General features: G+C 38.3%; 1 protein-coding gene across 2 annotated transcripts; it reads left to right on the top strand.

Moving 5' to 3' along the window:
• Nucleotides 1–10,314: 10,314 nt before the first annotated feature.
• LOC142355938 (uncharacterized) lies at nt 10,315–14,904 on the top strand. 2 transcript variants are annotated; one of them, XM_075407944.1, is made up of 2 exons: nt 10,315–10,458; nt 10,850–14,904. In XM_075407944.1, exon 2 carries the CDS (start codon nt 10,860–10,862, stop codon nt 14,703–14,705), a length of 3,846 nt encoding a protein of 1,281 aa, XP_075264059.1. In that variant the 5' UTR covers nt 10,315–10,458; nt 10,850–10,859; the 3' UTR covers nt 14,706–14,904. The 2 variants fall into 2 exon arrangements, with proteins under 2 accessions (XP_075264059.1, XP_075264058.1); XM_075407943.1 differs by having other exon boundaries at nt 10,315–10,542.
• The last annotated feature ends 622 nt before the right edge of the window (nt 14,905–15,526 follow it).

The raw sequence follows: 15,526 nt of genomic DNA, 5'->3' as shown, positions 1-15,526 counted from the left end.
TTTGTCTGATTAGTCTTAGGTTGAAGTCTTTAAAAGTTGAAGAAGGCCTTTTGTGTGACAAAATGGCTTGTTATGACCATTTTATGAGCTATGTTTTGGTGCTACAAGCACAAGCATGCAAAATGTTACTAATTTTTGCAATTTTGTCAGGTTTTTTGAAAATTTTTGTTATTTTTTGAGATTTTTAGCACTAGGTGTCAAGAAACCTCCTCTAAAGTTTGATAAAGGGTTTGATGATAGATTACAGCATAGTTTTTAGTGGTGATGGAATGGTTTTCATGTTTTTATCATCATGAATTTCAGCATTTTTTGCAATTTTTTTCATATTTTTTGATATTTATCTTCAATATTCAAGTTGTTTGAGTCCCAGGGGCCAGAAAACCTCATCAGGGATTGGAAAATAAATTATTGAAAAGTTTTTTTTCAGTTTTCCAGCTTCAGGGACCAGGCAATCTCTTTTGAGGTTTGTTAATAGGGCACTGCATAGTTTTAAGTAACATTGGAATGGTTTTTAATATTTAAATGTCTCGAATTTTAGCATTTTTTAAAATAAAATCTGCAACTTTTTGTAGGCTTTGTTGGAGCTGAGCTCACTAAGCTTGTGTAGGCGGGAAAATAGAAACAAAACACTTTCTGTTGTCCTAGTCATTTAATAGTTATAGTTCTAGTTCTAGTTACAGTTTGTCACGTGAGAAAAAAGAGAAAAGGGGGAAATAACAAAGGCAACACACAGAACTCAACGTAGTAGCCGCAGAAAACGGCTGAAAGTATAACTCAGCAAAATATTGCAAAACAAATTGTCTTGAGCAGTAAATAACGTGTTACTGTGTCTTGAACTAGAAATATTTCTGAGCAGTAAATTGTTACTGTGTCTTGTATTCAAAATATTTTTCTTGAGCAGTAAATTCTGTTGCTGTGTTTTGTATCTACGAATTATTGGAGCTGATATTCAACTAATACAACCCCAATTTCTGGCATTCTCAACTTGTGAGTACAAAAAGCCAAAGCCAACTTAAGTTTAAATTTAAATATTTTTGCACAAACAGATCTTAGACATATATCTTTGTCTTCGATTTGTTTTTTCTATCGGATTGAACTGGTATACATAAAGAGATCCCGTATTGTGTGATCTGTAGCAATCCAGTTCAAATTGATAGTTGAAAAAACCAAGATTAGCCAATAGTTACGAACTGAATTTGTAATGCAACGGTAAGTACAGCAGAGCGGATATACAGTTACAAAAGAAAAACTGCATAAACGAAGTATCCGGACAGATTTTGTAACCACTCAGAACGAACTGGGCGGTGTAAAACTTTTTTGTGAAACACAAGGAGAGCAGCCGTTACATTTGGTCCGCCGACCCGGACAGTGGAATAAACTGCTGTCCAACCCAACAGTCGAAGTGACGAAGTCATCGACGAACGAGAACAAAACTCAACGAGCATTTCAACAACGCAAAGCCAATTAGGCAAAGCAAATAGGAACGTTGAAAAGCAAAACTCAATTAAAGCAAACAAATAAAGGAGCTCTAGAGGTTCAAGCTGCAGTCCCGAAGTACACAAGAAGTGACTTCGTCACAGAGTCAAAGCGTTTTGGATCGACAGATCAACAACTTGCGAAACAACTGGATTGAGAAACAGGAAGAAGGTTTTGAGCTCAATGATAATCGAGATCGACCAAGCAAGCTCAAGACTCTTTATCAGCAGATACTGCAATTGGACGACAGCATTCAAAAACTCGTGAATAAGAAAGCTGAGACTCACCGAGACCCAGATATTTCTTTAAAACGCAAACTTGAGACAGAAAAATACTTTCAAAATTTGAACGCAGAGTGGTTACCGTATATCCACGGAGAGACAAACATGTCAAGCCAGCAAAGCCAGTCGACTCTTCATGCCAATGAAGAGCAACCGCCTGAGAATAATGTGCATCAGTTAGAACAAAACGTTGGAATTCCAGAGTCTAACCAAAACCATGGTATCACAAGCAATGCAACGACGAATACGGTTACACGGACAATCAACCAGGATACAGAAAACGCTTCGGAAACATCTTCAGTGAAACGTCAGGTTGAAGAACGAATAAAGAAATTTGAAATTGAATTTGAAAGAAAGTTGCAAATCGAACGAGCACAATTTGATCGAAAGAGGTTGGATCTAGAAATGCAAATGAAAGAACTAGAGATGCAACATCAGCTTCGGGAAAAGAGCGAGACCTAGAGCGCCAATTGCAAAAAACAGCATTGGAGAAAGATGACTTCCGTTCTCAATCGACTAAGGCGCGTGACAAGTCACCTTTCAATTGGACCCCAAAAGGGAGAGATGTCTCGGAGTGGGCGAATTCGATGAACGACACGCGAACGCCAATTCGACCAAGAGCTCGCTTTGACGTCAGCCCTGAACGGAATAAGCAGAGGCATTACCCATGGTACCCAAACTCTCGCGAACGCTCAGTAAGTGTTGAAGGGCGGGATATATCGCCGATAGCTGGAAGGCACTACAACACTGGACATTCAAGCAGTAGTTTACCAAAATTGAGGTTGAACAATTTTGACGGAAACCCACTGTAGTGGCCTGAGTGGTCTAGCATGTTCATAGCAACAGTAGATAAACGCACTATACCCGACTCAGAAAAAATGAGCCATTTAAAGACTCTGCTAACAGGCAAACCAAAATCTGCAATCTCGGGAATGGGCTATTCTGGACAGTTTTATAGTGCTGCCTGGAACATTTTAGAAAGAAAATTTGGAAGACCGCATGTAATTATAGATGCGCAGCTCGAGAGCCTGCGAAAAGCTAATCAAGTGAAACCTCATGATTCAACCAGCCTGATTATTTTTCTGTTATTGTATCTAACTTCGTGCACGTGCTTAAAGAGTACAAACATATTGGTGATTTGCAATCAAGTTCGACATTGTACATGGCAGTTGATAAACTACCACAGGTTCTTAAAGAAAAATGGTGGTTCTACGTCGATGACAAAGACGAGGACTGGCCTGATCTAATCATGTTTGAAAAATGGCAATCACGAATGGCATTCGTGCAGGAAGGGTTTTCAGCGTTTAAAGGGGAACGCAAAGAAGAAGACCGACGCAACGCAAATAGAGAAACACAATTCCCGAAGTCATCGAACTTCAGTGCAAGTTCAAACCTGCAAGAAACCAAGCAGACGCAAAGCGATCACTGTCCATTAGCCGATGGCACCCATAAAACTGTCCATCATTCAAAAACATGAGTGTGAATGATCGATACGTGGCGACACAACGCTTATGTTATGGATGTCTGGGAAAAAGACATGCAATCAAAGATTGCAAAGTCAAAGTGTGCGGTATAAACGGATGTACCAAAAAGCACAGCAGACTGCTACACTCAGAAAACCGAATGGACGAGGGTAGTCACGCAGTTAACGTAAGCGCAGCAACAATCAACCAGAGTAACCAAGTTACTAGTTTTCTTCAAATAGTTCCTGTATCGGTTCAGAGTGGTAGTAACAGGTTGACTACCTACGCTTTCGTCGATAGTGGGTCAACAGTATCATTCATCGATCAAAGTGTCAAGGATCAACTACAAGCCAAAGGCACGGACGTTACCTTAAACATAGCTGGCATACATGGGACGCAAGATTTGAGGACAGAGAAGGTTCCTATCACAATAAAGGATCTACATTCAAAGGTGCATTCAATTGAAGCGTTTGCACACCCATCAATCTCGTTGGGAAACACAACATATGACTACAAGGAACTGAAGAACAAATTCAGACACCTGAATCTTCTCAGTAACAGAACGTTCAACCTGATGGAATAAGGCATCATACTTGGACAAGATGCCTACGAAATTCAACGTCCATTGGACTATAAGATTGGAACACAAAGTGAGCCCTTCGCCGTCTTAACAGAATTAGGATGGGTAGTCAGTGGTCCCATGACAGGTAAGAAAAGTCAAAATGTTTGTCATTTCGCCTCCACAGAAGATGTGAAAGTGGCCGAAAATATACAATCATGGTGGGACATAGAAACTTATGCATCCAAAATAAATGTTGTAAGTCAATCAAAGAAAGAGCAACAATCTCAGAAGTTTCTAGAGAGCACTACAAAGTTTACAGGCGAGCGGTACGAAGTGGGCACGCTCTGGAGTGAACCAGAACCCAATCTTCCAAACAACTACGGCTCAGCCCTTGGTCAGCTCTACTCACTGGGGCGAAGATTCCAACGAGACCCAAATTTAAAACAATTGTATCAACAGTCAATTGATACAGATGTTGAAAAGGGATTTGTGAAGATCCTTGGTAAATCGGAAGTCAAAGGCACTTTCGGAAAGGAATAGTATTTGCCACACCATCCAGTACTAAACCCCAACAAACCGGGTAAAGTTCGCCGTGTTTGCAACGCTGCAGCAAAATACAAGGATGTATGCCTAAATGACAAGTTGTTAGCCGGACCCGATTTGCTACACGGTTTGATCGGAACAATATTCAGATTTCGAGAAGGACCAATTGCCCTAACCACAGATATTGAATCAATGTTTCTGCAAGTGCAAGTTGCTGAACGGGATAAAAGCTGCTTGAGATGCCTGTGGCGACCAACAGTGAACAAACCTGTGCAAATTCACGAGTATCAACGTCATGTTTTTGGAGCAAAGAGTTCACCAACATGTGCCAACTACGCTCTGAAGCGAGTAGCGATCGATAACGAAGACGAGTTCCCTTTTGCAGCAAAAGCAATCCAAAACAACTTCTACATGGACAATTTCCTCAAGTCAGTCAAAACACCTGAAGAAGCAATCAAGGTTTTCAAACAACTGCAACCTCTTCTCTCAAAACATGGATTTGAACTGAAGAAGTGGATCACCAACAGGGACGTGGTAACCAACACAATCACAGAGGACTTATGATCAATCAGCAAAACAAAGCAGGTTGAAGTAGAGCCCAGCCAGGAAGGTTCATCAGTGCTTGGGCTTCAGTGGACGATTACTGATGATAGCCTACAGGTTTGTAGAGGTACAAGCAAAGAAGCTGAGACCCCAATCACCCAAAGGAAGATCTTATCTCTAGTTTCTTCAGTGTTTGATCCTCTTGGGCTGTTTGCACCATTCAGTGTCCATTTGAGACGACTCCTGAAGAGCATCTGGACCAAAAATGGACAACATTGGGACAACTCAGTGGAACCTAACGAAGAAGAAGAGTTTCTGAAGTGGAAGGCGCAGCTTCCAGAAGTTGCAGAAACCAGCATTGATAGAAGATACTTCAGCACAGCCAAGGACAAATGGGAACTTCATGTGTTTGCCGACGCATCTGAAGACACAATGTGCGCTGTGGCATACCTACGTTCAAAACCCAAAGAATACTCAGCAGACTTAGCATTTGTAATCGGAAAGTGCCGAGTCGCACCGATGCGACACCTTTCCATACCACGCTTGGAACTACAAGCAGCAGTGATGGCGGTGAGACTTAAGGAACAGATAGTGAAGGAACACGAATCGAAGATTCAGAGTTGCAACTTTTGGTCAGACTCCACTACTGTTTTGCAATGGATTCATAGCTCCCACCGTAAGCAACAGGTGTTTGTTGCAAACAGAGTAGCTGAGATTTTGGATACAACTAATGTTTCACAGTGGAATCATGTGAGTGGTATTAACAATCCAGCTGACATCGGGACACGAGCGATCAATGTTGACGAACTTAAGAGAAGCGAATGGCTCACTGGGCCGGCCTGGTTGAAGCAAGGAGAGAACGAATGGCCTGAACAGTTGAATTTAACATTTGCTTCAGATGAACAAAACGACAAAATGGTCTTCTCAGCAAAGGTCTAAGAGAAGAAGCCGAGGATTCAGTAGGAACGATTCAGCAATTACAATCGACTAGTAAATACAATGGCATACATACAGCGTGTATTCAAAAAACACAAACCGGCAACAAAAACACTAAGTGTTTAAGAAAGAGAGGATGCACAAGCAAGCATCTTCAGACTACTGCAGCAAGAACAGTTTACTGAAGAGATGAAATCTCTCAAGGCTGAAAAGGAAATTCCAAAAGACTTATTCGTGCTCAAGGCAGAATATGTAAAAGTCATCTGAACTTCGAAACCAAGCACCCAATACTGTTACATTGGAAGCACCATGTAGTTGAATTGTTCTTGCAAAATGAACATAAGAATAATCACCACGAAGGTACTGAACATGTCAGAAACATAGTCCAGCAGAAATTCTGGATCCTAGGCATACGAAATGCTTTGAGATCGATCAAAAACAAATGCATTAGATGTCGAAAGGGAAGAGCCCAAACAAAGGCACCAGTCATGGCAGATCTACCTGAAGAACGATTAGTCGCATCAACAGTGTTCTCGAATGTGGGCGTAGACTACTTCGGACCATTCACAGTAAAGATTGGTCGAAGAAACGAAAAGCGTTGGTGCTGTCTATTCACATGCCTTGCTGTACGTGCGATACATATAGAGATTGTACCAAAACTAGACACTGATAGTTGTCTGAACGCAATTATGCGATTCATTGCTCGAAGAGGCAAACCGGTCAAAATGATTAGCGATAACGGGACAAATTTTGTTGGAGCTGAAAAAGAACTGGCAGAGTATATAGCAGCATGGAACAAGAGGCAAATTGAAGAACATCTGATTCAACAAGGTATCAGATGGAAATTCAACCCACCTGCAGCCCCACACTTTGGAGGAGTGTGGGAAAGACTGATTAGGAGTTGCAAGAAGGCAATGTATGCAGTGCTGGGCAATCGATCAGTCACGGAAGATGTTCTGTCAACCACGATGTGTCTTGTTGAACAGACGCTGAATGCTAGACCGCTGACACAGGTCAGTTCTGATGCTACCGATTTAGAAGCTATTACTCCAAACCATTTCCTTCTTAGCAACAAGAACCTTTTTTTACCGTATCTATCAGGTTCAGAGCAATTTGTTGATCATAGCAAGCTCTTCCGACAAACGCAAGCTTACGCAGACCTCATCTGGGACAGATTCCGTAAAGAGTACTTGCCAACGTTGAACAGTCGAAAGAAATGGCAAAACACAACGGACAGAAGTCTTCAGCAGGGTGATCTTGTGTGGTTAGTGGAAGACAGTGACAAACGTGGATATTACGATCTGGGTCGAATAATCGAAACCTTTGAAGGTTCCGACGGAGTGATTCGATCAGCGACAATCCGATCGAAAGATGGATACTACAAGAGACCAGTAGTGAAGCTCGCTCCAGTACTATCAATGGACGAAGATGTTTTCACGAAGGAAAACAGGGCCTGCGATGTTGGAGCTGAGCTCACTAAGCTTGCGTAGGCGGGAAAATAGAAACAAAACACTTTCTGTTGTCCTAGTCATTTAATAGTTATAGTTCTAGTTCTAGTTACAGTTTGTCACGTGAGAAAAAAGAGAAAAGGGGGAAATAACAAAAGCAACACACAAAACTCAACGTAGTAGCCGCAGAAAACTGCTGAAAGTATAACTCAGCAAAATATTGCAAAACAAATTGTCTTGAGCAGTAAATAACGTGTTACTGTGTCTTGAACTAGAAATATTCCTGAGCAGTAAATTGTTACTGTGTCTTGTATTCAAAATATTATTCTTGAGCAGTAAATTCTGTTACTGTGTCTTGTATCTACGAATTATTGGAGCTGAAATTCAACTGTTACAACCCCAACTTCTGGCGTTCTCAACTTGTGAGTACAAAAAGCCAAAGCCAACTTAAGTTTAAATTTAAATATTTTTGCACAAACAGATCTTAGACATATATCTTCGTCTTCGATTTGTTTTTTCTATCGGATTGAACTGGTATACATAAAGAGATCCCGTATTGTGTGATCTGTAGCAATCCAGTTCAAATTGATAGTTGAAAAAACCAAGATTAGCCAATAGTTACGAACTGAATTTGTAATGCAACGGTAAGTACAGCAGAGCGGATATACAGTTACAAAAGCAAACTGCATAAACGAAGTATCCGGACAGATTTTGTAACCACTCAGAACGAACTGGGCGGTGTAAAACTTTCTTTGTGAAACACAAGGAGAGCAGCCGTTACAGGCTTCCTAAAGTTTTTGTCAGTTTTTGATTTTCGTCCACTCTCAAGTGCGAGAAAACATTTTCTACGTTCTGATATAAAGTTATTGCATGGTTTTTAGTTTCAATGGATTTGTTTTCAACAATTTAACTTCCGACTTTAAGAAGTTTTTCGATAAAATTTGCAATTTTTGTTCAAGTTTTCTCAAATTATTAGTATTTTATTTAATTTTTTCTTGCCTCAGTAGCCAGATAACCTTATCCAGGGTTTGACAGTATGTTAATAAATAGTTGCTAGGAGCAATTGAATGGCTTTCAAAATTCTAATAGACCGAATTTCTATTTTTCGAAGTTTGAAATTTTTTTTCTAAAAATTATTGCCTATCAATCTATGAGCCACCGAGTTTTTTAAAGCTTGGAATTGGGATACTGGATAGCCTCTAGGGACTCAGAAAAGATTCTGAAGATATTTATGTCACAATTTTTAGCAACATTTCCTTATAATTTGCAATCGGTTTCTTGTTTTTTCTAAATTTTTTTGTTCATTTTCGAATTAACGGTCTTCAAGATTTAATACTGGAACGATTTCAGAAACAAAAATTGCTTTTGAACATATTTTTGATATAGGTATTTTTAAAGGTAAAATTTTGCCTGAGGTTTAAAAGGTTCAAGAGTATTAGCAATGAGTATATTTTTGTTTAGTTTTGATTCTTTTAGTTTCTCAATTTTTTGAGATGATTTTGTTTGTGTTCTGGCTGGCATTGTTCAATTGATCTGTTGGTCAGGTAGAGTACGTCTGCATTTTCCATTCAATTCATTGAATGGTATTTCTGGACTTGTCCTGCTATGTTTTTCTATTTTTGCTTATGGTAGTTTTTTATCTTTATTTATGTTACAAATATATTTATAGTTTAAGGTAACTTTCAGTTCATACTCATTTTCTTCAACTTAACTTTGTGTTTTTTTTTCAGAATAACAAAATACGATCCTTTAGAACTATCCAAGAAGAATGGCGCGGAAATGTGACAAAATTACGTGAATTTGATGAGCAAAGTTTCGAAAAGTAATTTTGTTACGTTTTTTTTTAGTAAAATAATGTGATTTTGTAAGGTACACTTGACATTATTATTTTTAACGCCTTTGCTTAGGTTATAGATGTGATTTTGTCACTTCAAAATTTGAGGCCTATTTATAGTTTAAAAGACATTTCATTTCAAACTCATAAATTTTTCAGATTTAACTTGTGTTTATTTTCAAAATAACAAAATACGATCATTTAGAACTATCCAAGAAAAATGGTGCGGAAATGTGACAAAATTACGTGAATTTGATGAGCAAAGTTTCGAAAAAGTAATTTTGTTACGTTTTTTTAGTAAAATAATGTGATTTTGTAAGGTAGACTTGACATTATTATTTTTAACGCCTTTGCTTAAGTTATAGATGTGATTTTGTCACTTCACAATTTTAGGCTTATTTATAGTTGAAGATAACTTTCAGTTCAAACTCATTTTTCAGCCTTACTTTGTGTTTATTTTCAGAATAACAAAATACGATCATTTAGAACTACCCAAGAAAAATGGTGCGGAAATGTGATAAATTACTTTAATTTGATGGGCAAAGTTTCGAAAAAGTAATTTTGTTGCGATTTTTTTAGTAGAATGATGTAATTTTGATAGGTAAACTTGAAGTTATTATTTTTAACGTGTTTTGCTTAAGAACAGATATGATTTTGTGTTTATAAATCAGTAATGGTTAATATAGAGTTTAAAAATGAGTTTAAAGTTTATAAATGAGTAATGGTTAATATAAAGTTTAAAATTTTTTTTTGCGGTTGAACACTTACCATCACTGTAGAGGCAAAATTTATAATATAAAACTTTTTATTACAAAAAATTACTCTAATTGAAAGTAGTTTATGTTTTCTGTATTTTTCTCTGGATGTCAATGTAAGCATATTTCTGCAAAAGAAAAGAACAGATTTAGTGGATATATCTCTTTTGCAAGTTTTTCTTAATTTTGTTCCCACAAAGTTCTTTCAGAGAGTTCCACAGAGTTTTCGTGAGTATCTTTGATTTGATGTCTGCAAGTTGAATTTCCTTCAAGTTTGTGGTTCATTTATTTTTGTCACACAAAGCTTTTGTCACTGAACAAAAGCTTTTGTGCTAGAAAAGCTTTTGTGCTAAAAGGTTTTGTGCTAGCTTTTGTACGAGAAAGCTTTTGCGCTACAAAAGCTTTTGTGGCCTCAGTTGCCACAAGTTTGATGATTTCATTCAACAAATATAAGATGCAGAGTAGAGCATGACCAATTGACCTCGTTTTTCGAAATCTGTGGTATTTTAATATTTTACTTTTGTGACTGAAAAAGGCGTTACAAAAATCGTTTCATTTCATCAAGAAATACGACCTCGATTAATCAGAAATCGTTTCATTTCATCTATCTAGATCAGGTGTTCATTACGTTATTGCTTAGTGACTTAAGGCCTTTTGTTCACCCAAGCTTTTGTTTGAAGGTTGACAGACCCTAAACCCAGGTATATAACGCGCTGAACTTTTTTCCGGTTAAGTTTTGTTAAGAATTGTTTTGATAAAAATTAGATCTTAATATGCAGCTTAATTTCGCATCGAAAAACGGTGATCATTGGAGTTCAATTTTTTACCGGGATTTGAATTTGCATATACATATTATATATATATATATATATATATATATATATATATATATATATATATATATATATATATATCTTTGCGTGTGTGTATATATATAATTATTCTATGAGAAAGGGTAGGAAATAGTTTCTTTGTTAATTGTGCTGGTTTTCTCACAAAAATGTTTAGAAAGGAAGCTATGGATGTGGAGGAAAAATTGAAGCTCCATTCGCTTGGACACCAAATTGAACTGGGAATGGTGTACAACGCATTCACGCGACAATTTGTAGGGGAACTAAATGTCATCGGAAAAGATCAGATTGATAATATCCAGCTAATTAAAGATGCTTGTGGCCTCGAATCTTTCGTATCAGCCAGTTTAGACGATCTTCGTCGTCAATATCGGCTCACCACCGAAGAAGCTCTGAACGTTGATCTGGGAGTATCCAAACTGGATAATTCTGTCAAATTCTTAGATGGGTATGGAGATAGCAAAACGAGCGCCCGAGTCAGCTTATCATGCACTAAATACAAGCGGACTAGACAAATAAAATCAATGTGGCTGCAAATGATCACAAACAATCTGCTGACTTCCATTGACGGCCAACAATGTACTCATTTTGTCGATATGGTGACAGAAGGCGAAACTGCTCACATGTCAATGACAAAAAAATGTTCTTCAGAAGACGAAGTTATTGAAGTTACAGATGTCCTATCCCGAGCTCTGAATAAAATACTAGTAGACACCAACACAATATCTTGTCAAGAAGAGGCGCCAGAAAGGGAAATTTCATTGGAAAACTTTGACATAAAATGCTTTGGGGGGTTCGGGGAATTTGATGGGCACATCAGTAGCTTGGATGATATAGCAAAAGCTTTGAAACAATTTCAGGTGGCCAAGGTGACCTCAAATAATACACTATCGTTTTCATTACTGCCATTGTCGACTTCGAACGCAAACAATGACTTGAAAGTCTTGAAAGTGGATGGACATGTAACTGAAAGTATCTATTCTGCGTTGAGCATCGTCCGGAGAACCCAGCAAGATATTCAAACATTGCAACTGGCTGATCACTTGAAGTTTATGCCCAGGGCACAAAAACAGTTGGAAAGTTTTATGGGCAAATACAGCAAGACTGTAGATACTTTCAAAAAAAACACATCTTCGCTCCTCGCAGACTTGAGAAGCAACAAAGCAAGTGAAAATGAACTTACGAAGCAGGTTCAAGTCATCATTGAAACAGTGAAAAAGCAGGAGAAATTAGCAGCCAAGTTTTATCAGTTCAAACAAGCTGAAAATTCTGAATTAGAGAGGTTGTTTAGATACCTTGAAGAAAATGGCTTCTCAAATTCTTTGACTGGAAACTCAGTAATGGAATGGGATCACAAGTTAACCCTTAACATAAGCTGCAATGAGTTGCAACGGGATAAACATCCTCTCGAGGCAAAACTTGACAAAGTGATCGAAATGACACGCGATGGATCTAGCGACGAGGGATCTTCACAATCAGATGACAGCGACACCGAATGGTTCGAAGACCAACGAAACATGCAAGTATTCTACAGGACTTTTGAAGAATTGTGCGAACTGAAAAGCATGTCTTCGCACCGAAAAGACATTGAGTTTGCATTTGGAATGATAGGAAAAGCTCGAGGAAAAGGGAAAAAGCAAAAAACTCGTTTTGGCGATATTATTTTGTCCTCAAATGATGGGAAAGATGATTTGATTGTTACTGGATTTCTACCGCTTCCTCCCGCTGGTCTTCAAATAGAAGTAAAGGAGCAAAAACTATTGGTAACGTGGCAAAAAAGTGAAAACGATATGATACAAGTTGACGAATATTACTTAGAATGGCGCCCCAAGCCATCACCTGAAAGTGATTCCTTTGACAACTGCTATACAGAGAACGAAGAGTGGGACAGTTTGAAAATTGACAACTCCTCGGATTCTTCAGTCCTGTTAGAAAAATACATTAGCAATGATTTGAACTCCAATACTCTGTACGAGGTTCGAATTGCCTCAAGTACTCTAGCAGGCATGTCCAAATTTTCCCCAGCCGTACAAAAACTAACAAAGAAGAGACCCAGTGTTGTGAGCAGAATGATTGATTTTTACCTAAAAAATCAATCTGAGCTAAGTTTGCCCCTGACAACCAAGGATCCAAGACCTTGGGAACATGAAAGCGGTAAGAAAGCCTGGGAAATGACCGAAGACACGTTGTTCTTAGGCTTCACTACACGCAAAGTAATTTGCTGCTCAACACAAGACTACAAGGACGAAGTATCGGTTCTAATTGTCGAAGTTGCTCCTGAATTTGAAGAAAATATCCCATACACTAATATAGAGGATGACAAATCGAGGGCTATAATGTTTGTGGGAGAAACAGGAACCGGGAAAACTACCCAAATCAATGCATTCGTATCGTTTCTTCTCGGTGGAGAACTGTCAGATAGTCATCGGGTTCTGCTCGTCGATGATAGAAATGCAAACCAAGCCGAATCGGTTACCAAAAACATTACCGTGTACAAATTGAGACCTCATTCGGAAGCATTTGATGACTCAACTTTGTACATTATTGATACCCCAGGCTATGGAGATACAGCTATGCTTAAAAGTGGGCTAAACCGTGACAACTTCATTACAGCTTCGATGAAAGAAATGTTTACGGTCATCCCAAAAATGAACACAATTGTCTTGTGCTCAAAAGCGGGAGAAACCAGAGCAACAGCCGGGATCACCGGAACGATCACCAATGTGTACCAGTTGTTTGCGAAAAACGTCCGTGGATGTTTGAGAACTGTGATTACTTTCAGTGACGTGGCAACACCTCCAGTCTTTAAGGTCTTGAAAGAACTGGACTGGCCTATTGATCCTCAATTGGTTGTTGAAGTGAACAATGCAGCTTTCCGAGTTGATGTCATGGAAGATAAGAAGAGCCAGAAATTGAGAGATTGGTGGAAACTTTGTATGTCAGGACAAAGGCAGTTGGCTCGGAATTTGTCCTCAATGGAGCCTGTACCGACTGAGCAATCTGCTCAGGTAACTCAAAACAGGCTTTCGATATACGATACGTGTGTCTTAGTAGAAAAAAAAGTGTTCGAAGGTGCCAGCAAGGCGGCAAATCTTTTGTTGAACCTGGAGGCCATTGCAAATGCAATTGGAACTTCTCCGGGCGATAAAGTGAAGGTTACAAAGCAAGAAGTCAAAACAGAAGATGTGCCGGCTGGTAAATTTACAACTCTTTGCACGCATTGCCACGTTACATGTCATGAAATTTGCATTCTTGACGATTCGCAGAAAGCAGGGTGCGCAGCGATCAACAAAACTGGAAATCAAAAAGGCTTCTGTTATATATGTCCCCATAAATGTCATTGGGAAAAGCACAAAAATGCCCGGTTCATTTTGAAACCAGTGGAAAAAGTTGAATGGGTTGTGCCAGAAGAACTCATCAAAAGGTGGAATTCGAACAACAATTCAATGGAAGGGGCAGTTTTGGGTGCTATGAATGAGTACATGAAGCTACAGGAGGAGCTTCAGGAGAAAATTGACCAGCTTATAACATTGACAGAACAACTTCAGAAAACTTCCCTGAAACATAATCCTGCTGCTTTGCAGAATTACTTCCAGAGTCTTCTGCAAACTGCAAAAGCACAGGGTGCGAGTCCAAATCAAATTCAGAGCCTCACTGCGGCTAAACGGGCCATGCAAGTCCAAACTAACATAGCGGACAAGAAAAACAAACAAATGAACGAGTCGGCTATATTGATTGATGTTGTGAACGATGTGAAAACCGAATTAACGCGAAGAAATAAACTCAGTCACATCCAACGAGCTGAAGAAGAAGAGAAAGAATGCAAATTGTACAACAAGCTTCGAAGCAAGCTGCCACAAGAGATTAAAGAGAAGGCTCCCAAAAAATTAACAGAAGGTTTCCTGGGCGTTAAAAAGGGCGCTCTTTTTTCGGATAACCTCAAAGCAGTTGTAATGCTTGTGAAAATCATTCTTGAAACCGGAAGCATCACTTCAATTGCCCAAAATAACTAATGCCAGAGAGAATTCATCATCAACAACAACAACATCAACAACGATAACAACAACAACAACAGCAAAACGCTACAAAAAGTTGAGACAAATCAATATCAATTTTCTTTCTATATCTGAATTATCATTTATGCTATTGTAAAATTACTCTATCCTTTTGCATTTTAACTTTCAGTACCATCATTGAAAAATTACCAATAAAATTTAATGCTATTTTCTTTCTTCGGAATAGAAGCAGGAGTACATTTTAATTATGACAGATCTTTTTTGTGTTAATATCCTTTTTTGCTGTACAAACAACAAAAAACCTTGCACTTTATCAACACTCTGTCCCTTGAACTTGACTCAATGGTTAATTGTGTTCCAATCAAGATTTTGTCTAGAAATTGTCCAGAACAATTATTTGGACTAATTTTAGAGATGGACGCCTAGGAAGCATTGATTAGGTTTCCTTATACTGATATCTTGAAATTTTATATCAGCGGACATTTAAATTTATATATATGGTACATTTATGTGTAAATCTACAAAAAATTTTTAAAATAAAATTATACCTCAAGTGGAAAAAAGCTGTAAATAAGAGCTGTATAGGCGTAAAAGCTTTTAATAATAAGCAACCAAAAAGATTGTTGCTTATATAGAAAGTAACAAAGTATGGAGAACAGTTTACAGAGAAAATAGTCTAGCAAAAACTAGAATGCTTGAATTTTTCAGTTTTAGGCTATAATAATAACAATAAAAATGAGTTTCAGTAAACTTGGTTTCACCAAGCTCAGTAAGTCCCTAAGGGGGCTTGAATTTGATTTCCCTCAAACACTGTCCAT

Source organism: Convolutriloba macropyga, unplaced genomic scaffold (genome assembly GCF_964194025.1).
Source record: "Convolutriloba macropyga unplaced genomic scaffold, txConMacr16.3 SCAFFOLD_908, whole genome shotgun sequence".
In the NCBI taxonomy this organism is placed as follows: Eukaryota; Metazoa; Xenacoelomorpha; order Acoela; family Convolutidae; genus Convolutriloba; species Convolutriloba macropyga.
The sequence above is the reverse complement of the archived record's forward strand: the minus strand, read 5'-3'. Positions and strand labels throughout refer to the sequence as shown.

Coding starts and splice junctions, on each gene's coding strand:
- LOC142355938 (XM_075407944.1), top strand. CDS start 10,860: ATGGATGTGGAGGAAAAATTGAAGCTCCATTCGCTTGGACACCAAATT.